General features: G+C 35.9%; 1 protein-coding gene across 1 annotated transcript in view; it reads left to right on the top strand.

Annotated features, from left to right (window-relative positions):
• MIS18BP1 (MIS18 binding protein 1) overlaps positions 1–21992 on the top strand; it is a 53973-nt gene extending 31981 nt beyond the window's left edge. The window contains exons 9-14 of the mRNA XM_061182500.1: positions 3388–3570; positions 9477–9627; positions 11660–11808; positions 16612–16699; positions 21647–21701; positions 21889–21992. Of these exons, the coding sequence (XP_061038483.1) occupies positions 3388–3570; positions 9477–9627; positions 11660–11808; positions 16612–16699; positions 21647–21701; positions 21889–21992 (730 nt within the window). The remainder of the gene's footprint in view (positions 1–3387; positions 3571–9476; positions 9628–11659; positions 11809–16611; positions 16700–21646; positions 21702–21888) is intronic.
• Positions 21993–24192: the final 2200 nt, after the last annotated feature.

The following is a 24192-nucleotide window of genomic DNA, read 5'->3' as shown; positions in this document are numbered from 1 at the left end:
GTGTTCTCTGGCCATAATTGAATTAAACTACAAGTCAGTAAAAGAAAACAAACAATTCCAAGTGGTTGAAAAATAACACGCCTATAAATAATCCATGGGTCAAAGAGGAAGTCTCAAGGGAAAATATTCTGAACTGAACAACAAAGAAAATATATCAAAATTTGCAGTGTGAGCCCAGAAGTTCATAAACAACATTACAGTTTGGTTTTACGTAGCTCATTTCTCTGCCTGATTTTCATGATACTTTCTTCATAAATGAAATTGTGGTATGATCTTATAGTGAATGGACTACTGAGTAATAAAAAGGAAGAACTATTGATACTTGTAACCACCTGAATGAATTTCAGAGGTATTATGCTGAGTGAAAAATGCCAGCCCAAAAGGTTACATACTATATGATTCCATTTATATTATGTTCTGGAGAAGACAAAACTAAAAAGAAAGAAAATGGATCAGGGATTTCCAGTGGTTATAGTGGTGGACCACAGAGGGGTAGCACTGGGAGTTTTTTTTGGTCTGATGAAACTGTTCCATCTGTTCTGTTATATATCTGTTAAGATTCATAGAACCATACCCAAAAAGACAATTTTACTTAAAATGTTTAGAAAGTGCCTAGACTGCATACTATTAAAATATTCAGGTATGGCAGGTTTGGGTTTGGGTTATGCTTCTCTAGCTTTTTACAGCTTTGACCTGCAGCCATTTCTTTGAAATTTACTGTACTATAAATATGAACTATTTATCATTCCCTAACCATATGTAGTTCTTCCTTGTCTTCATTTCTTTGCCAATATTGTGGCCTCATTTTCACCTGTTATATTTTTATCCATCCTTCAAATTTTATCTCACATGTCACCTCCTCCCTGTAACATTTCCTTGTTATCACCTATTCCTACTTTCCACTCAGTTAGATGTAATGCCTCTTTCTTACAAACAACATAAAGCAATTCTAATGCTGACTTCAAAGCAAAATAATCACATGAGGAGCTTTTGGAAAATGCAAAGGATTGCCGCCCCAGACCTACTGTATTGAAATCTTCAGGGATAGCGTCTATGAATCTGTTTGCTTATTTTACTTGCTTGCTTGCATTTTGCTATAAGCTCCTTAAGTGATTCTTGGTTGCAGCCCACTGTTTTGTACCCCCCATCATGCTTATAACCTAGTAGGGTAGACAGATACTTAGCAAATAATCCCTGTAAGAAGTTTATGACAGTATTAGGGAAATCTGACTTAGTTTAGGCAGATACTAGAACTAAGATTTGAAGGTTAAATAAGAAGTATTTAAGCCAAAGATTCATGATAAGTACGTTTTAAATTAAAACAGTGTATGTAAAAGTAGAAAGAGAGCATATTTAAAAATACTAAAGGCCAAAATCACTGGCATACAGAAAGTGAGGGAAGAGCAGTAGAGGATGAGAATAGACAGGCAAGGAAGAACATAGGTCATATTTCGGTTTTTATGCTTAAAAATGATGAAGTGATTTTTAAGTAGGACTGCAGTGATATGATTACATTTGCCTTTTTAAATTATCTGGGATTAACTAGAGGAGATGTGTTCATTACAGACTAATTTCTTATTAAGTGCATTAAGTATTTTTATTATGACAAAATAGTCCTTTTAGGCAATCATAGACTTGCATGTTAGCTATGTACACAGATAGGGAAGCTTGAGCCCCCTCCCTATAGTTCTCCACTTTAGAACACATGTGGAATGATTAGTTATGCAAGAGTAGAACATTTGTTAAGTGTTCAATGCCCATAAGTATTTGTTCTCCTTTTATGCATCGAGTGAGTGGTATTCTGTAGTTAGATCATATCTGTTCACAAAAGTTGATTCTTAAATTTTCAGGAATTTTACAAATTAAATGTTTCAGAATCATTATTAAAAATTAAATTATATAAACTAAAGGTTAAATAAATTTATTAGAAACAAACTAAAACTCTAAACTCATCACTTCCTAATTATTTTACTATATTTTATTATCTGTGCCCTTGAGGTTCTTTACATCTGTCATATCTGTGTAGTGGAAATTCTATATAATTGTGTGCTGTTGCACATTTCTTACTCCATGTTGGTAACTTGAAATCAGCCACAATAGGAGTATTTACAATATGGAAATTGACAAACACTACAAATCAGGGCTTTTTAACCCCAGAGAACTAGTTGTTAAAAATTTACCAGCATAACACTGCATAGGTTAATTGGTGAGTTAAATAGATCTTTTCTGGCAGAACTATCAGCCTAACCACAATATATAAAATCTCTTGGAGGGGGAGGGCAGTAATATGTATACCAGGTTCTAAATACAGTAAGTCCCCTACATCCGAACCTTCAAGTTGTGAACTTTCGAAGATGCGAACATGTGTGCACATGTCCAGTCACATAAGTTAGTTCACATGTCTGGTGTATACGGTCACGTGTGTGCATCCAATAATTGTGCTTTTGTGTGCTTTACTGTACAGTACTGTATCGAGTACAGTAGTACAGTATCTTTATTTCAAGCCCAGGATGTCCGGAAGCAAGCGTAAAAGCAGTGGTGATGTAGCTGGTACTACTGTACTTTTCAAGGTACTTTAGTGTAAGAGTAAAAATGTTTTCTTTATTTTTTGTGTTTGTTTTTTATGTATTATTTGTGTGAAAAGTATTATAAGCCTATTACAGTACAGTACTATATAGCCAATTGTGTTAGTTGGATACCTAGGCTAACTTTGTTGGACTTACCAACAAATTAGACTTAAAAATGCAGTCTTGGAACGGAACTCGTTCATATGTAGGGGACTAACTGTAATCATTTGCAGTGAGATTTTAGAATGTAACTCGTTTGTTAAATTGGGGAACTACCTTATATTGACTTAGTTTTTTTCTATTTCAATTTTCATTTCCCTCAATTAAGTATTATATCTAAAATATTGTGTTCTATAAATTATAATAGAATGAAAGCAAGCGTAACACTTTTTAATAAGAGTTTGTAACATGGAATATATAGAAACTAGGAGCTTGTCTTCCAATAGTTAGCACCAGTAACATTTGTGCAACAGTATAGAAAAGTTAGTCATGCTAGAGTCCCCCCAGAGATCTAATCACTGATTAGTTGGACTTAGGAAAAAATATAGAAAGATTGGGCATGGTTTTTCAGGTTTAATAGACTACAACAAAATAGAAGGCATCTACTAGATATGTACACTTGCGTCTTTGTATTTTAAGCATTACAGTAAGTTATTAAGTGGAGAGAATACTATCTTCTTCCTAAATAGTTATCTAGAATGATTTTGATAAAATTCCTTCAGCTCAGTAATTCTCCTTGATTTAGTGGTATGCCTTCAGAAGGTTATTTTTTTTACTGAGTTGAATTTCTTGTTCTTTAACTGTTTTTGGTCTTCCATAGTGCTTTTGCATCTCTTCCAAAGCACAAACCTGGTTTCTGGTCAGAGGTGGCTATGGCTGTAGGTTCTCGATCTGCTGATGAATGCCAGAGGAAATACATGGAAGATCCCCGAGGAAAAAGATCTCAGAAACATATCACCAAGAAAAAGCCAGTCAACCCCAAAGGTAACCTTCGTAAGAAATAGTTTTTTCCTAGTTCTCAGTATCGATTTCTTTTTTTTGAGTTTTATTTTATTTATTTTTTTATACAGCAGGTTATTATTAGTCATCCATTTTATACACATCAGTGTATACATGTCAATCCCAATCTCCCAATTCATCACACCACCACCCCCACCCGCCACTGCTTTCCCCCCTTGGTGTCCATACGTTTGTTCTCTACATCTGTGTCTCAATTTCTCCCCTGCAAACTGGTTCATCTGTACCATTTTTCTAAGTTCCACATAGATGCGTTAATATGCGATATTTGTTTTTCTCTTTCTGACTTACTTCACTCTGTATGACAGTCTGTAGATTCATCCACGTCTCTACAAATGACCCGATTTCGTTCCTTTTTATGGCTGAGTAATATGCATTGTATGTATGTACCACATCTTCTTTAATCATTCGTCTGTTTAGGGGCATTTAGATTGTTTCCATGACCTGGCTATTGTAAATAGTGCTGCAGTGAACATTGGGGTACATGTGTCTTTTTGAATTATGGTTTCCTCTGGGTATATGCCCAGTAGTGGGATTGCTGGGTCATGTGGTAATTCTATTTTTAGTTTTTTAAGGAACCTCCATACTGTTCTCCATAGTGGCTGTGTCAATTTACATTCCCACCAGCAGTGCAAGAGGGTTCCCTTTTCTCCACACCCTCTCCAGCATTTGTTTGTAGATTTTCTCATGAGGCCCATTCTGACTGGTGTGAGGTAATACCTCATTGTAGTTTTGATTTGCATTTCTCTAATAATTAGTGATGTTGAGCAGCTTTTCATGTGCTTCTTGGCCATCTGTATGTCTTCTTTGGAGAAATGTCTATTTAGGTCTTCTGCCCATTTTTGGATTAGGTTGTTTGTTTTTTAATATTGAGCTCCATGAGCTGTTTATATATTTTAGAGATTAATCCTTTGTCCGTTGATTCGTTTGCAAATATTTTCTCCCATTCTGAGGGTTGTCTTTTCCTCTTGTTTGTAGTTTCCTTTGCTTTGCAAAAGCTTTTGAGTTTCATTAGGTCCCATTTGTTTATTTTTGTTTTTATTTCCATTACTCTAGGAGCTGGGTCAAAAAAGATCTTGCTGTGATTATGTCAAAGAGTGTTCTTCCTGTGTTTTCCTCTAAGAGTTTCATACTGTCTAGTCTTACATTTAGGTCTCTAATCTATTTTGAGTTTGTTTTTGTGTATGGTGTTAGGGAGTGTTCTAATTTCATTCTTTTACATGTAGCTGTCCAGTTTTCCCAGCACCACTTATTGAAGAGGCTGTCTTTTCTCCATTGTATATCCTTTGCCTCCTTTGTCATAGATTAGTTGACCATAGGTGCATGGGTTTATCTCTGTGCTTTCTATCCTGTTCCATTGATCTATATTTCTGTTTTTATGCACCTACTGTATTGTCTTGATTACTGTAGCTTTGTAGTATAGTCTGAAGTCAGGGAGTCTGATTCCTCCAGCTCCGTTTTTTTCCCTCAAGACTGCTTTGGCTATTCGGGGTCTTTTGTGTCTCCATACAAATTTTAAGATTTTTTTTGTTGTAGTTCTGTGAAAAATGCCATTGTTAATTTGATAGGCATTACATTGATCTGTAGATTGCTTTGGGTAGTATAGTCATTTTCACAATATTGATTCTTCCAATCCAAGAACATGGTATATCTCTCCATCTGTTTGTATCATCTTTAATTTCTTTCATCAGTGTCTTATACTTTTCTGCATACAGGTCTTTTGTCTCCCTAACTAGGTTTATTCCTCGGTATTTTATTCTTTTTGTTGCAATGGTAAATGGGAGTGTTTCCTTAATTTCTCTTTCAGATTTTTCATCATTAGTGTATGGGAATGCAAGAGATTTCTGTGCATTAATTTTGTATCCTGCAACTTTACCAAATTCATTGATTAGCTCTAGTAGTTTTCTGGTGGCATCTTTAGGATTCTCTAGGTATAGTATCGTGTCATCTTCAAACAGTGACCATTTTACTTCTTCTTTTCCAATTTGGATTCCTTTTATTTCTTTTTCTTCTCTGATTGCCATGGCTAGGACTTCCAAAACTATGTCGAATAATAGTGGCGAGAGTGGACATCCTTGTCTCATTCCTGATCTTAGAGGAAATGCTTTCAGTTTTTCACCGTTGAGAATGATGTTTGCTGTGGGTTTGTCATATATGGCCTTTATTATATTGAGGTAGGTTCCCTCTATGCCCACTTTCTGGAGAGTTTTTATCATAAATGGGTGTTGAATTTTGCCAAAAGCTTTTTTTCTGCATCTATTGAGACCATATGGTTTTTATTCTTCAATTTGTTAATATGGTATATCACACTGATTGATTTGCGTATATTGAAGAATCCTTGCATCCCTGGGGTAAATCCCACTTGATCGTGGTATATGATCCTTTTAATGTGTTGTTGGATTCTGTTTGCTAGTATTTTGTTGAGGATTTTTGCATCTATATTCATCAGTGATATTGGTCTGTAATTTTCTTTTTTTGTAGTATCTTTGTCTGGTTTTGGTATCAGGGTGATGGTGGCCTCATAGAATGAGTTTTGGAGTGTTCCTCCCTCTGCAATTTTTTGGAAGAGTTTGAGAAGGATGGGTGTTAGCTCTTCTCTAAATGTTTGATAGAATTCACCTGTGAAGCCATCTGGTCCTGGACTTCTGTTTGTTGGAAGATTTTTAATTACAGTTTCAATTTCATTACTTGTGATTGGTGTGTTCTTATTTTCTATTTCTTCCTGGTTTAGTCTTAGAAGGTTATACCTTTCTAAGAATTTGTCCATTTCTTCCAGGTTGTCCATTTTATTGGCATAGAGTTGCTTGTAGTAGTCTCTTAGGATGCTTTATATTTCTGCGGTGTCTGTTGTAACTTCTCCTTTTTCATTTCTAATTTTATTGATTTGAGTCCTCTCCCTCTTTTTCTTGATGAGTCTGGCTAATGGTTTATCAATTTTGTTTATCTTCTCAAAGAACCAGCTTTTAGTTTTATTGATCTTTGCTATTGTTTTCTTTGTTTCTGTTTCATTTATTTCTGCTCTGATCTTTATGATTTCTTTCCTTCTGCTAACTTTGGGTTTTGTTTGTCCTTCTTTCTCTAGTTCCTTTAGGTGTAAGGTTAGATTGTTTATTTGAGATTTTTCTTGTTTCTTCAGGTAGGCTTGTATAGCTATAAACTTCCCTCTTAGAACTGCTTTTGCTGCATCCCATAGGTGTTGGATCATCGTGTTTTCATTATCATTTGTCTCTAGGTATTTTTTGATTTCCTCTTTGATTTCTTCAGTGATCTCTTGGTTATTTAGTAACGTATTGTTTAGCTTCCATGTGTTTGTGCTTTTCACGTTTTTTTCCCATAATTCATTTCTAATCTCATAGCGTTGTGGTCAGAAAAGATGCTTGATATGACTTCAATTTTCTTAAATTTACTGAGGCTTGATTTGTGACCCAAGATGTGATCTATCCTGGAGAATGTTCCGTGCGCACTTGAGCAGAAAGTGTAATCTGCTGTTTCTGGATGGAATGTCCTATAAATATCAATTAAATCTATCTGGTCTATTGTGTCATTTAAAGCTTCTGTTTCCTTATTTATTTTCATTTTAGATGATCTGTCCATTGGTGTAAGTGAGGTGTTAAAGTCCCCCACTATTATTATGTTACTGTCGATTTCCTCTTTTAAAGCTGTTAGCAGTTGCCTTATGTATTGAGGTGCTCCTATGTTGGGTGCATATATATTTATCATTGTTATATCTTCTTCTTGGATTGATCCCTTGATCATTATGTAGTGTCCTTCCTTGTCTCTTGTAACATTCTTTGTTTTAAAGTCTATTTTGTCTGATATGAGTATTGCTACTCCAGCTTTCTTTTGATTTCCATTTGCATGGAATATCTTTTTCCATCCCCTCACTTTCAGTCTGTATGTGTCCCTAGGTCTGAAGTGGGTCTCTTGTAGACAGCATATATATGGGTCTTGGTTTTGTATCCATTCAGCAAGCTTGTGTCTTTTGGTTGGAGCATTTAATCCATTCATGTTTAAGGTAATTATCGATATGTATGTTCCTATTACCATTTTCTTAATTGTTTGGGGTTTGTTTTTGTAGGTCCTTTTTCTTCTCTTGTGTTTCCCACTTAGAGAAGTTCCTTTAGCATTTGTTGTAGAGCTGGTTTGGTGGTGCTGAATTCTCTTAGCTTTTGCTTGTCTGTAAAGTTTTTGATTTCTCCATCGAATCTGAATGAGATCCTTGCCGGGTAGAGTAATCTTGGTTGTAGGTTCTTCCCTTTCATCGCTTTAAGTATATCATGCCACTCCCTTCTGGCTTGTAGAGTTTCTGCTGAGAAATCAGCTGTTAACCTTATGGGAATTCCCTTGTATGTTATTTGTCATTTTTCCCTTGCTGCTTTCAATTCTTCTTTGTCTTTAATTTTTGCCACTTTGATTACTATGTGTCTCAGCGTGTTTCTCCTTGGGTTTATCCTGTATGGGACTCTCTGCCCTTCCTGGACTTGGGTGGCTATTTCCTTTCCCATGTTAGGGAAGTTTTCGACTATAATCTCTTCAAATATTTTCTTGGGTCCTTTCTCTCTTCTCCTTCTGGGACCCCTATAATGCAAATGTTGTGTTTAATGTTGTCCCAGAGGTCTCTTAGGCTGTCTTCATTTCTTTTCATTCTTTTTTCTTTTTTCTGTTCCACAGCAGTGAATTCCACCATTCTGTCTGCCAGGTCACTTATCCGTTCTTCTGCCTCAGTTATTCTGCTATTGATTCCTTCTAGTGTATTTTTCATTTCAGTTATTGTGTTGTTCATCTCTGTTTGTTTGTTCTTTAATTCTTCTAGATCTTTGTTAAACATTTCTTGCATCCTCTACATCTTTGCCTCTATTCTTTTTCCGAGGTCCTGGATCATCTTCACTATCGTTTTTCTGAATTCTTTTTCTGGAAGGTTGCCTATCTCCACTTCATTTAGTTGTTTTTCTAAGGTTTTATCTTGTTCCTTCATCTGGTACATAGCCCTCTGCCTTTTCATCTTGTCTGTCTTTCTGTGAATGTGGTTTTTGTTCCACAGGCTGTAGGATTGTAGTTCTTCTTGCTTCTGCTGTCTACCCTCTGGTGGATGAGGCTATCTAAAAGGCTTGTGCAAGTTTCCTGATCAGTATTGATTTCTGATCACTCATTAGATGTATTTTCTATTTATCAATGTGTTTTATTATAGGTATTTTTTGTTTTTGTTTTTAAAATTTTAAAGCTAGGAAGAACTCCAAGGATCATTTGTTTAATTTTTAAGTCTAACCTAGCTACTTACTTACATCAATAGTAGCCTTAGCAGCCTTGTGCTTTGAGTTTTTTCTAGGAAATCTGCAGTTGGATCCAGAGATTTCAATAACTGGATTATTGTTCTAAGGGTCTAAGTTAATTTGAGGCCACTTGGGTAGGGCCCCCTAGTAATTCATAAGAAAACTCAGAATAAATTTAGTTTTTATAGTCCCCAGGAGTACACACTCCTGGCCAGGGTTTCTGCCAGAGAAGTCCTATACCAGGCTTTAGGGAATATTCAGTATCCCTGTCCTAATTCAATAAGGTTTATATTTTAGCAAAATCAATAATTTAGGTAGTCAGCAAGAGAAGTGTGAGAGGTAACCTCTCTCACAGGTAAAGAAGCTTTTCAACCTCACGCTACCTAATCCTAATGTAATTTCTTCCTGAGTAGTCTTGTAATCTAATCACATTGTGCAGATCCCAGTGTAGAAAGAATCATTTGTTATATCGGAGGCTTGGAAATATTAACAACAGAGGCTGAGTTTATTTAATGTGAATACACAATTCAGAATTTGCAAAGGCTGTTCACTTTATAGAGCAGTTACTATAAATGACTAAATCCTTATCAAAATGTTTTGCTGACTCTTAAGGCAATATCAGTGATTCTGATAAGAAGCAAACTATTAAGATAACTGCCAAAGTGGGAACTCTTAAAAGGAAGCAGCAGATGAGGGATTTTCTGGAACAGTTGCCAAAGGATGACCATGATGATTTTTTCAGTACAACACCTTTGCAGCATCAAAGAGTACTGGTAAGTGTCTTAAATGTATGAAATCATTGTTTTCTTTATATTGACTTTTGTATATTTCATTTGATGTATGGTTAGTGTTCATCCCTAATATTTAGGCCAAGGATTGATAGCCCTCACTGATATGCCACAGTATAGTATAGTAAAGTATAGTATAGTATAAGAAGCAGTCTGATGCCATTCTCATCGGTGGCCAGAGTCTCCCCTTCAGTGGGGTTCAGAAGTAATGGTTGTAGAACCAAATAGAAAATCCAGAGATAGACCAAACACATATATTTAAAATTCATATGCAGTGAGGCAAGCTTAAAAAGGGGGGGTGATAAGAAAAGATTATTACCTACTGCATAGTAAATTGGGAGGAGGGATTAAGTGACAGCATAAAATTGACAGATTTGAATGTATACAAGAATTTTTGTAGTATGAAAAATCACAAAACTAAAAACTTCAGTGACTGGGATAAAATATTTGCAACAGATAAAGACAATAATATGTATAATATGAAGAACTCATTCAGATGTTACTGGAATAATAAAAAGTATCAAGCTCACAGGAAAAAAGCAGGCAAGAAAAAATTCAAAAGGCTGAATGAACACTTAGGGTCATTTTAACTAGCTATCAAAGGAAAACAAAGTAAATTATATGTATACCTTCTAAATTACAGAATCTTTTAAAAAAATAAGTTAAAATATTCACTAACAAAAAGCAGTAGGCATGTTGATATAGTCATATGTCAGTGTATACATAATTGAATCTTACCTTTGGGAAAGCATTATGGCAATATATGAGAGCCATAAAGATTATATCTATTCATGGGAGTTTATCCTAAGAAATTCAAAAGAAGGCAAAAATCTTCACAAAGATATTCCTTGTACGTTTATCTTCACAGCAAAAAACTGGAAACAATCTATATATCCAGTAAGGATGTACTTCATAAACACAGTTAAATATAGTGCAAATATTAAGTGCAAATCTGAGACTTTCTAGACTCTAAATATAAATGTTAAGAATATTAAGATTAAAGTAATACAAAAATTGATGGATACAGACAACTGGACTTTTAAGCATAAAAACTGAGATTTGTTTTAGTGAGCTACACTTAAGGGTAATTTTTTTCATCTACCCATTTCACAATGTTGTTAAATCATCTCCAATTTTAAAAGGCTACACAGTGCTTTAAGAATTTAGTAATAACATCATTATCTGGGCTGTCTTTTTGCCTACACAGGTTATGAAGGGAAGTATTTTAAGGGAGCCATCTGAGACTCTTACTGTGTTCTCTGCACAAAAACCATGGTCTTTTAGGCATTGTACCCTTTATATTATTCCCCCATCATTTCAGGTTCTATATATGTTTTGGCCTAAATGCAACAGTAGCAACATTTTAAAAGCAACAGAAATAGAAAGCAGTGAATTAGTTCATTTTCTGTGGCAAAAGTCCACTTTTTCTAAGGTTTTAATATAAAGGTAAGTAAAATCTTAATTAAGGATTGAATTGCTGTTTATTGGAAATATATGCACACAAAAAGTTTAATACTGCTTGAGTGTCTTTTTAGTACCAAGAATAATAGTAAATCAATTACAGTTTCGTTTTGTTCTGTCTACACAGAGGTCAGTATACTTGGTGCATAGGCCAAATCTGGCGTATCACCTTTTTTTGTAAACAATATTTTATTGTAACACAGACATGTTAGCTATGGCTGCTTTCCTGCTTCAACAGCAGAGTTGAGTAGTTGGAATAGAGACTGTATGGACCACAAAACCTAAAATATTTTCTATCTGACTCTTTACAGAAAACATTTGCTGACCCCGGTCTACACAGTGCTAGAAATGTGTGTCCATTATCTCTGTTTTACACAACAGAAACTAAGTTTTTTAGAGGCCAAGTCTCTGTTCTCTACCTACTACTATTTTTAGTTACTCAGTTGTGAAATTATAAGACAGAAAACAACTTATCATCCCCCCAAAAAAACAATTTGTGATAATGAGGAATTCCGTTTTTAGGAGTGCCTGTCAGTAATATATATTTGCTTTCTAGTTACCAAGTTTCCGGGACAGTCAAGAAGAGGATGATGTTCTGCCAAATATGGACAGAAATCCAACAACTCCATCATCGGTTATCTTTCCACTGGCAAAAACTCCTCAGTGTCAGCATGTCAGTCCTGGCATGCTAGCCTCTATAAATAGGTAAGTATTTGTGCATATGATACTGTAATTCTCTGCATCAACTTTTAACATTCCATGAGTTGAAGAGAGTAGATGTCAGTAATGAAAGGAGTCATCATTATTTTAAAAAAATCATGAAAGAATAGTTCCTAGAAGTCAAGGATGGACAGTTTCCACAAGGAGGGGTGTTATTCAATAGTGTCAGTACACAAGTGACACTTTACATTAGGATAAATTCCAAATGGGTCAAAGTTTTGCCTGTAAAGAATTAAACTATAAAATATACCTTAAAAACACCTTAGAGAATTATTTTATAACCTCAGAAGAACCAGAAGCCACTAACAAAAAGTATGATAAAGTCAACCATACAGAAAATAAAACATTTTACCTGGTACCAACCACCATAAACAATCAAAAGACAAATGACAGTCTGAGGAAAGAATTTGTGGGACTCATCACAGGAAAAAGGCTAATTTCCCTGTTATAACACTCCTACAAATAAACAAGAAAAGGAAAGCCATTCTCATGCATTCCTAGTGAGAAGGTAAATTAGTTCAGTCTCTGCAGGCAGTAATTTGTTGATATCTATCAAAATTATAAATGCATATGCTCTTTGACTTAGCAGTCCTACTTCGAGTATTGTTAGTGTACAACTAATTCATTGCAGTATTGTTTATAATGACAAAAGACTGGAAACAAATGTCCATCAATTAGGGACTAATCAAATAAATTCTGATACATTATGTAGCCATAGAAATTAATGAAGAAATTCTTTATGTACTTATGTTAAAATGTCCAAGGTATATTAAATGCAAAAAGTTACATGTGGTTAATTATGTGTTACCATTTGTGTAAATCGGGACTGTGTGTGTGTATATACTTGTGATTGCTTTTATGTGATTAAATATAAAACATAATTGCTTTTATGTGATTAAATATATTGCTTTTATGTGATTAAAATCACGTAATTGCTTTTATGTGATTAAATATCTCTGAAGGGATACATAAGCAACTGAAAACATTGGTGATCCTTAGGGAGAAGAACTAAGATAGCTTGGGACAAATAAGAGGAAGACTTTTTTGAATTTCACACGATTTGAATATAAGCATTATTTTGAAATATAAATAAATAAAATTAAGAAAACATATGGGTGGCCAACAGTCATATAACACAGAGAAAAAAATGGAAAATGGTAAAAATGAGGCCTGAAAATAGGCTATTCATTTGGCAATTAAGCAGGCCAGTGCTGATCTTAAGAGCAATTTCCATGGGGTATGAGAGATAGAAGCCAGGTGATCATGACTGAAAAAAAAAAAGCACTTAGTACTCTCATGAAGCTTAGTGAAATTTTAATTTGCATTTATTCAGCAAAAACATAATTTTTCCCTAGCAATCCACAAACTATTTTTTATTTTTAATTTAGTATTTAGTGCAGGTGAAAGTATATTAAGCATATAATTTTTTTAATTTTATTAAAGTATAGTTGATTTACAATGTTAATTTCTGCTGTACAGCAAAGTGATTCAGTTATACATATATATTTTCTTTTTCACATTCTTTTCCATTATGGTTTATCACAGGATATTGAATATAGTTCCCGGTGCTATACAGTAGGGCTTTGTTGTTTATCCATTCTATATACAATAGTTTGCATCTGCTAATCCCAAACTCCCAATCCATCCCTCCCGCACCCCCTCTCCCCTTTGGCAACCACAAGTCTATTCTCTATGTCTGTGAGTCTGTTTCTGTTTGGTAGATAGGTTCATTTGTGTCATATTTTAGATTCCACATATAAGTGATATCATATGGTATTTGTCTTTCTCTTTCTGACTTAACTCCACTCTGTATGACAGTCTCTAGGTCCATCCATATTGCTGCAAATGGCGTTATTTCATTCTTTTTCATGGCTGAGTAGTATTCCATTGTGTATATGCACCATATCTTCTTTATCATTCATCTGTCGATGGACGTTTAGGTTACTTCCATGTCTTGGCTATTGTGAATAATGCTGCTATGAACACAGGGGTGCATGTTATCTTTTTGAATTATAGTTTTGTCTGGATATATGCCCAGGAGTGGGATTGCTGGATCATATGGCAACTCTATTTTTAGTTTCTTGAGGAACCTCCATACTGTTCTCCATAGTGGCTGCACCAGTTTACGTTCCCACCAACAGTGCAAGAGGGTTCCCTTTTCTCCAAACCCTCTCCAGCATTTATTGTTTGTAGGTTTTTTGATGATGGCCATTCCGACTGGTGTGAGGTGATACCTCATTGTAGTTTTGATTTGCATTTCTCTAATAATTAGTGATGTTGAGCATCTTTTCATGTGTTTGTTGCCCATCTATATGTCTTCTTTGGAGAAATGTCTATTTAGGTCTTCTGCCCATTTTTCGATTGGGTTGTTTGTTTTTTTGTGGTTGAGTTGTATGAGCTGTTTGTGTATTTTGGAAATTAAGCCCTGTTGGTCACATCATTTGCAAATATTTTCTCCCAGTCTGTAGGCTGTCTTTTCGTTTTGTTTATGGTTCCCTTTGCTATACAAAAGCTTGGAAGTTTGATTAGGTGCCATTTATTTATTTTTGGCTTTTATTTCTGTTGTTTTGGGAGACTGATCTAAGAAAACATTGGTATCATTTATGTCAGAGAATGTTTTTGCCTATGTTCTCTTCTAGGAGTTTTATGGTGTCATGTCTTATATTTAAGAGTTTAAGCCATATTAAGTTTATTTTTGTGTATGGTGTGAGGGTGTGTTCTAACTTCATTGATTTACATGTAGTTGTCCAACTTTCTCAACACCACTTGCTGAAGAGACTTTTTCCATTGTATATTCTTGCCTCCTTTGTCGAAGATTAATTGACCAGAGGTGTGTGGGTTTATTTCTGGGGAGCATATAATTTTGGACAAAGTTTTTGGTAAGCACTTTGGCCAAATCATTAGCTTTAAAATAGTCATCCCTTTGGCCCTTGAATTTTATTTCTGAGGAAATGTGAGGTTTGGGCATTTATGTATGCATATTTGTATGAACAAAGATGTTCACCACAAAACAATACTGAAAATTTGGAAATGACCTAACTGTCCAACAATAAGGAAAGTCAAGAAATTAGGACTTGTCGGACTTCCCTGGTGGCGCAGTGGTTAAGAATCCACCTGCCAGTGCAGGGGACACGGGTTCGAGCCCTGATCCGGGAAGATCCCACATGCCGTGGAGCAACTAAGCCTGTGTGCCACAAGTACTGAGCCCACACTCTAGAGCCCGCGAGCCGCAACTACTGAGCCCATGTGCCACAACTACTGAAGTCCACGCGCCTAGAGCCCCTGCTCCGCAACAGGAGAAGCCACTGCGATGAGAAGCCCGCGCACCCCAACGAAAAGTAGCCCCCGCTCACCACAACTAGAGAAAACCCGCATGCAGCAACGAAGACCCAACGCAGCCAAAAATAAAAAATAAAATAAAATAAACTTTATAAAAAAAGAAATTAGGATTTGTCCATATAATAGAATAATATATAACAATTTAAAATGATGCCTTCAAGAATTTTTAATGACATAATGTTCAGTGGATAATTTTTAAAAGCTAAGAAAACTACATACAGTATGATCCCAGTTTACATAACATGTATTCATAAGAGAAAGGAAATTTCTTGACCAAAAACATCACCAGCCATTATCTCTGTATTGTAGAATTACACTGATACAGGTTGTGATGTTACTTTTTTATATGTATCACTTTTACAATTAAGGAAAATGGCTTTTTTTTTCTTATAGAGCATATGATGGGCTCATTTATATCAAGAATATATTTCCTAAAACTTCTTTATTTTTAAAATATGAGTTTCCTAGACCTCTTCAATCTCTTGACTTCACCAACTCTAGCAGTTAGTTTCCTTTTCATAACAATATTAAGTAACAAAACAGTTTTTTTTATTAATCCCAAAGTCTCTGGTTTGTTCAGGACAACAGACTCATGAGGTGCTGATCCTGAACCACTGGCTAGGCTTATTCACTTGCTATTCAGCAGAGTTTGTGGTTCACATTAATATCTTAATATGTCACACATTTACACATTTCTACACATCATACCTTTAAGGTTGCTCCCAAATAGTCATAAAGGAAAGGATAGTCAATCATATAGGATCTTGAAGCCAAAAGAGAGAATTAGAATTAGTGTTCAGCTGGATTTACTGTCATAAGTAATTGTTGGGGAAATTGAGAACAACATTCCATGTGGCTTCAGTTTTCATCTGTAAATTATGAGTCAAGCTTATTTGCAGAGAATGAGAAGGGAGAGAGGTAAGGTAAAAAGAAATGAAAAAAAAGTCTTAGTTGGTATGGGGGATATAAGAAAGATGTAACTATGTAGAAATAAAAGGCTTATGAGCTGAACTGAAGACTAAACACAGTTGGAAGCCATAAATTAATTGAGGGCTTTCATCGCCAGACTTATCCTTAAAATGATCAACTTTTAAGATTCAATCTGGAGAGGGAAGGAAGACATGAATAAGAGAAAGGAGTGAAAGGTATAACAAAAGCGAATCAAGGGACAAGAAGTCTCTGAGTTTTAGAAAAGACAGGCAGCAAGATAGAGATTGGAAAGAGCACAAATGGGACAAAAGACAATGGGTAAACCATCATTTTCCAAAACAGTCTTAGATTGAAGCATTTTGTCTGTTTCCATCGGTACATGATTGCCTTTTTAAAAATGGAAAAGAAAATGTACTTTTTAAATATTGAAACATTTTAAATTCATTTTGTCAGTTGCTGTTCAACTTGTGGATAAAAGTATGGTAGTTAATGTTGACTTGTTATTTTATATTTAAACAGGGCTGACTGTGATAAATATGTTTTTCGTATGCAAAAAACCCATAAAAGTAAAGGTGGCACTGTCTGGGGCAATATCAAGAAAAAAACAGTAAGTATTTTTATTCACCATTCATTTATTCAACACATACCTATTGAACAACTATAATATATGGCAAATTGTTGGAGTTATAAGTTATATAACAGTCCCTGCCTCCCTTGCTTACAGCCTAATACAAGTAAATTATGAGGCTATGAGTGAGGTAAGTACGTAAGTGCTGTAGGATTACAGATGGCAGCTCATAGACTGAAGCATTTGAGCAAGGTGAGAATTTTCATTTGAGGAGTCAGGCAGAGTGGAAAGAACACATATAGGTTAGAGACATTTCACACAAAACACAAAAGCATATCTATTCAATGATTGGGGAATAATCCACACTAACTGAGTTGTGATTGTCATAGAATAAGAAATTTCATTAAATCCTCTGCAGATTCAAAATGGTTTCAAATTTTTTCAGATTCAGCTACTTGATTTTATGTATGTGTGTATGTCAATAACAGAAAAAATTTTAACTCAAAATTGCCTTACAGAGATCTGTATCCCTTTGAGAAAAGATTAGGAGAATCCTCTTGAATTAATTTTTAAATTTTTAATTTCTGATTTTAATCTGAATAATTTATATCCAGATAAAACTATTAAGTATTCTGGAAAAGCTAATTCACCTCAAATTTCCTCAAAGTAAATAGCCATTCTTAGAGAATGATAATTTCTGGATGGAGGTAAAATGGGAGACTACCTTATTGCCTGAGGGTATATTCCTTCTGACCAGGTTATGGCCATCTTTCTCCCTCACCCACGCTGCAATATTTATATTGCACACCTGCTAGAGTATAGTTCCTCTCAGAGAGTCTCTAAACTTAACATTAGGATTACCTAATCAGACCTAATCTTTGTAGGCTTTATTTGTCCATAGGAAATGGTAGATACCTCTGGGAACCCTGGTTTAAAATCAGCCTGGAGACTAAATTCTTCAAAAGAAACCTCTACTCCATAATTGAAGGTGTGGGCAGATGCCCTCTCAGTGTTTCTCAGATTTTCTTTTTCCAGTCCATTCCTTACAAGAATGAAATTTTGGTGTCATTTGTAGCCAGTGAGTGTGTGAGGATAGAAAGAGCAAAGGATTTAGTATTAAAACTTCTGATTTCAAGGTCTGACTCCATACCAGCTTTATGACAAGGCAAGCTACTTGAGCTTTCTAATCTCATTTTATTCATATGTGGTATGAAGTGGGGATCATGATGATATTGTATCATTTAGGATCTCTGTTGCCTTATTGATTTTCTGTCTTGAAGATATGTCCATTGATGTGAGTGAGGTGTTAAAGTCTCCTACTATTATTGTATTCCCATCAGTTTCTCTCTTTATATCTGTTATTATTTGTTTTATGTCTCTGGGTGCTTCTATATTGGGTGCCTATATATTGACAAGTGTAATATCCTCTTCTTGTATTGATCCTTTTATCATTTTATAGTGTCCTTCTTTATCTTTCTTTATAGCCTTTGTTTTAAAGTCTGTTTTGTCTGATAATGACTATTGCGGCCCCTGCTTTCTTCTCATTCCTGTTTCCATGAAATATCTTTTTCCATCCCCTCGCTTTCAATCTATGTGTGTTCTTTGCCCTAAAGTGGGTCTCTTTGTAGGCAGCATATTGTAGGTTCTTGTTTTTTTATCCGATCTGCCACTCTGTGTCTTTTTATTGGAACATTTAGTGCATTGACATTTAAGGTAATTATTGATAGGTATGAATTTACTGCCGTTTAAACCTTGTTTTCCCATTGATTTTATATTTCTTCTTTGTCCCTTTTTCTTTTTGTTTTTCCTTTTGCAGTTTGATGGTTTTCTTTATCCTTGTGTTCTTTTTGGTTTTTGTGCATCTATTGTATGTTTTTGATTTGTGGTTACTCTGTTTTTCAAGTATGTTAACCCCTTCCTATATCTACTTGCTTTAGACTGATAGTCATATAGGCTCAAACACATTCTAGAAAAAAAAATGTACATTTTCTTACTCTCCTCCCCCACATTTTAATGATTTTGATGTCTTCTTTTACATCTTCATGTTAATCCTTTTGCTGTTCATTGTGGTTATCATCGCTTTCACAGAAATTTTTTGATGTTTTTTTTTTTTTAATCTGTGTCCTGGCTTATTTAATTGATTTACTTTCCAATTGTGATTTTCTCTTTCCTATAGATTCTTGCTTCTTTTCTATTTAGAGAAGACCTTTCAATATTTCCTTTAGGATAGGTTTAGTATTGCTGTACTCTTAGTTTTTGCTTGTCTGAGCAATTCTTTATCTCTCCTTCTATTCTAAATGATAATCTTGCTGGGTAGAATATCCTAGGTTGCAGGTTTTTCCCTTTCAGGACTTTATATCCTGCCATTCCCTTCTGGCCTGCAATGTTTATGTAGAGAAATCAGCTGATTGCCTTATGAGGGTTTCCTTATAATTAAATCTTTGTTTTTCTCTTGCTGCCTTTAGAATCCCCTCTTTAACTTTTGCCATTTTAATCATGTCTTGGTGTAGGTCTGTTTGGGTTCATCTTGTTTGGGACCCTCTGTGCTTCCTGTACCTGGATATGTTTCCTTCTTTAGGTTTGGGAAGTTTTCAACCATAATTTCTTCAGATACATTTTCAATCCCCTTTTTTCTTTCTTCTCCTTCTGGGATCCCTATTATGTGTAGATTGGCATGCTTTATATTATCCCATAGGTCTCTTCTGTTGGTTTCATTTTTTTTTCATTTGGCTCTCTGCTGTTCTAATTGGATGATTTCTCTTATTCTTTCAGATCACTTCTTTGTTCCTCTGCATTATTCATTCTGCTATTCATTGCCTTTAGCTCAGCTTTCATCTTGGCAAATAAGTTTTCCAATTCTTCTTAGTTCCTCTTTATAGTTTCTAGTTTCTTTTTACAGTAATCTTCATTTCTATCAATAGCCCTTCTTAATTCCTTCAGTATTTTCATTATTTCCTTTTTGAACTCAGTGTCTGTTAGACTGAAGAGGTCTGTTTTGTTGTTTGTTCTTTCAGGAGAATTCTCTTGATCTTTTAATTGGGAGTGGTTCCACTACTTCTTCATTTTACTTTTATTTCTCTGACTCTGTGAGCTTAGGAGAAATATTTATTTACTGTGGCCTAGAAGGGCTATTTTTATGTCGGAGCATCCCTGTGTAGCCTGCATGAGTCTAATATTTTTGGTGCACAGGCTGTTTCTAGTAGAGATGCCTGCTGCATTTTCCTTCAGTGTGTGCTGGCCGGTGTCCCTTTCATAGGGGGTATGACTCGTGTGGTGACCAGAGCCTGCACTGGATATTGAGCAGGGCCTCTTCTTTGCTCTCTGGTTGTCACAGCCCTGTTGGGGGCAGCATCTGCTCCCCAGTTGTTGGAGTAGAAGCCCCTAGATCCGTTTCTGAGCTGCAGTGTGAGGTAGGTGAAACTGGAGCTCTCCCGCTGAGAGAAGAGCCACTGAGTATTCCATTGCTCGAGCTGTCCACTGGGGAGTACGCTCTGTGTGTCACCTGTGCAAGCCCACAAAGTACACGGTCACTGGCACTGCCCTTGGCCCCGCCTCCACCGTGGGAATGCAGGTAGTCGGCTGTGGTGTCCCTCAGACACTGTTCACAAAGCCGCCAGCACAGATCCACTAAAGTTAGGTACCAGGACCGCAGCAGTCACATACCTGGACCCACCATGGGAGCTATGGAAGCAGCCCAGACCCCAGCCCTGCCTCTGCATGCAGTCACACACAAAGCCTACAGCTGCGAGGCTAGTCCCATCCCAGCCACAGGAGCACCCATTGTCCTGCTCCCAGAGCCCAAGAAAGAGGCTGCTATGGCAGGCCCCGCCCCTCTCTTCCTTCATGCACCCCACCCCTTAGCAACAGTGCTTTGCTTCTGTGGCAGCCTGGGCTTCTTCCACATACACCCTCGGTTGCGGCCCTATAACTACTCTCCAGCCCCTTCAGGCTGTCTCCGTGCAGCCAACCCCAGTACTCTCCCCAAGTGTGTCCTCTGAAGCCCAAGTTTCAGCACCCAGTCATCCCATTGTTCACCCCCCCCACACACACACACACACCCCGACAGGCGACCATCTCAGGCTGGGGATTGCAGCAAGGTAGCACAGATCCTCTGTGCTAGTCTCTGTCTGTTCTGCCTGCCACCAGCTGGCTGCTGTGCTCTCTTCCAAGCCTGTGACGCTCCTTTCTGTCCCAGCTGATCTTCCCACCAGTTAAGGGGTTTCCCAGGGTGCGGGAACGTTTCCCCTTTTCCAGCTCCCTCCCAGCGCCGCAGGTCTCATCCCAATTCCTTTATTTTTTCTTTCATCCTACTGGGTTATATGGAGATACTTCTTGCACTTCTGGGTGTCTGATATCTTTTGTCAGTGTTCAGTAAGCTATCCTGAGAAAACTGCTCCCCATGTAGATGTATTTTTGATGTATTTGTGGGAAGAAGTGAGTTTCATGTCCTTCTATTCCCCCATCTTGGTTCCTCCTCTTGATCATGATGATACTGGTTTATCTCATTGAATGATTTTTGAGGGCTAAATGTTGTAATCGTGTTTTGACTCATTTCACAGGAAAAAATACATTTCCGTGGCAATCTATGAACACTAGTTTGTATATCAAAAGTTTCTTTCAATAATACTTATCCTTAGTACAGTGGGTATACTCTGTCATATTTTCTCTTCTATTCTATTCATTTTCAGTTTTTAAAGATAGCCATGGCCAGTAGTTTAAAAAGCACTGATGTATATATAAGCATGCATTATATACTTAAAACTTGCCATATAATTTTAGCCAAGAATTTAAAGTACAGAGAATTCAAATTTTGCTAGTGTAATGGAATAAGTACTCAGTAGATTTTGGCAACTTTCAGAGGCTGTCCTTTAACCACTGTAGCATTAGTTTGTAATGTTTTATTGGGATAAAGCATGCTGAATTTTGTCTACATATGAAGCAGGCTTCAAAGGAGGCATCACTTAGCTAATATGAACTCTCTTGTAGATTGAAAGTGATTTTTCAACTCCACCATCAAGAAGAAAAACCCCATTTAACAAAGGTAATATACTTATATCTTTCTTTTGTAGCTCTGTTCTATTATAGGGTAGTCTCTTTATTAACATAGTATTAAAATTAATTGCTCACAAGTGGGCAGATCTACCAATTGGTTTCCTGTTGTTATTTTCAATTTCATTGAAATTGTTTTTAGAAATATATTAATCTTTTTATTAAACTTCTCTTTACAGAATTAGCAGAAAACTCTGGTATTGGAAAACTTTTCACTAATGCTATGGAGTCTTTAGAGGAAGAAGAGAAAGATTCTTATTTTTCGAACTCTGATTCTGCATAGTAAAAATGAGAATATTTCGAGGATGTTTATCAAGAAGCAGATAGTGTATTTGTATCTTCATTTGAAGGATGTATATTTTTTTTATAATGTAGCTTCATATGATATTGCAGACTCTTTTTCAAAGGTTTCATGTGTTATATATATAGATGTCTCTCATAAGCATCTTAGTCTGTTTACTTTAAGAAAATCATGTTCCATACAGATTTTTTTTTTTTTAGAAGCATTCAAGAAAATGTTGCTATCCTTAAGGGGAGAGGTGGGGGAGAATTAAAAAATAGATGGTATTGGTAGCTACTGAGTTCATGAAAACTTTAGGTTACCAGTCGTCACCACTTGGTATAAAAGCCAGAGTTGATCTAATGTTTCAGTTATCAGTACATGTTGTTTAAACCATTTGACAAGCTTTCTCCTGATTGTTTTTCTTAAAACTTGTGATTGGCACATCCATGAAACCTATGTAAATTTAATTTACTGCTTTTTCAGTATTTTTATTAGGTAGAATAAGAGAACAGGTTTTGTTGTATTCTTAAGCAGACAGACATGGCGTAAATTTGGTCTCAATATTTAAAAGACTGGATTAGACGTTCAGGTTATAGCTCTTCTATTGTAAGGAGTCAAGTTACTATGTCATGTCATAGTAAACACTGTTTTCCTTTCAGACAGCTTCTTTAGAAATAAACTTCTTTTAGCATATTATGCCATTATGCTTTAAAATTTGACATAGAATTTTTTTCCCTCTGGTTATAGTACATATTTACCCACTCTTTCTCTCCAGGTAGGTTGTTCAAATAAAGTAAATTTGCTTTTATAATATTCATGTTTTGGTTGGTTTTTCTAATTACTGGATCATAGAAAAAATGCATTTTGTTTGTTAATGGTTAATTTCCTTGAAAAATACCAGAACTGTTAGAAAAAATACACTTTCTTGTTTCTTAAGAATTTAGTCAGTAATAATCAGCAGCTAAAGAACTACAGGATTTGTAGAAACACAAGATTTAAGAAGAATAGTGCAAGCAAACAGATCACTCTCCTTTAAACTACCATGATAGTTTCTGCCACAGAGATTTTTGATAGATGAAGGATGAAACAAATGAAAGGGTTATTTTAGAGTAGCTCTAAAAAATTCTGTTGTAGAACTCTTAAGTTGCCAATATTTGGTGTAATACCATGCTGCTTGATGTTAATGGATAGTGTTTTAAGAATTAGAAGGTATTCACAACATTGTAAATCAACTATACTCCAATAAAAATTTTTTAAAAAAAGAATTAGAAGGTAGTTAAATTCTGTAATACGAAACAAAAAGATAATTTTTGAAATAATAGCATATACTTGACACAAACCACAATGTACCCCCACTCCCCATATTCCATGTGTCCTATCAAAACTATTGTATCCCACCTTCCAGGTACCTGGTTATTCCCGTTTCTTTCCATTGGGTCATTAGATAAACTAGTAAGGTTTAAGGTAACCTCCAAAGGAGACTTAAAAGTGGAAAAGAAAGACTTGAAGGGCTCAAAGACAGACAATAAGATGGATCAATAAACGATAGGGTCGATAGTTAAGTGCAACCTCTGAAGAGTACAGAAAGAGGCTGTTGCAGCTTAAATATGGATAGAGGTCTCTACACAGCAAGCATAAATAAATGAAATCCTCTAGGTTCTGTCCCTCAAACCATATCAATTTATGAAATATTTTGTCTGTTGTTGGGTGAACACACAGAATCTGAGGACATTGGTGTCTGCATGAGATGTGCTACAAGGAGGTCATCAGTCCAGGGCAATGTGAGGTTGTTGAGGGACTGCATGCTTCTGGTGTGCAGCCGGGGCACAGAGCTCCACCAGATGTCCCTACCCAATGCACCAGTGACACCATGTAACAGGAGTGAGTAGCAGCAAAAAAACAGCACACTGGAACCAGAAAAAGAAGCCCCTTTCCTCCTCCTACTTGACAAAGCTTAAATCATGCTCACTAGGGAGAAATGCTCAAAAAGGCCAGTCCATTATAATGGAGCGAGATACTGAAGGATGAATTTGAACCTGAGAGAGAACAAATTGAGAACTGCACATGAGCCAATAATTTATAGAACTTCTTTTCTCTCTGGCTTTGACAGAATTATTAAACAGCAGAAATAAGAGATTAACTGCTTTAGAAGAATTCAGAATTTATACTATCCCAAAAGAGCTAAGTTCACAATCAGAGC

This window comes from Eubalaena glacialis, chromosome 2, assembly GCF_028564815.1.
Source record: "Eubalaena glacialis isolate mEubGla1 chromosome 2, mEubGla1.1.hap2.+ XY, whole genome shotgun sequence".
Taxonomy (NCBI): Eukaryota; Metazoa; Chordata; class Mammalia; order Artiodactyla; family Balaenidae; genus Eubalaena; species Eubalaena glacialis.
This window is presented reverse-complemented; position numbering and strand designations above follow the sequence as displayed.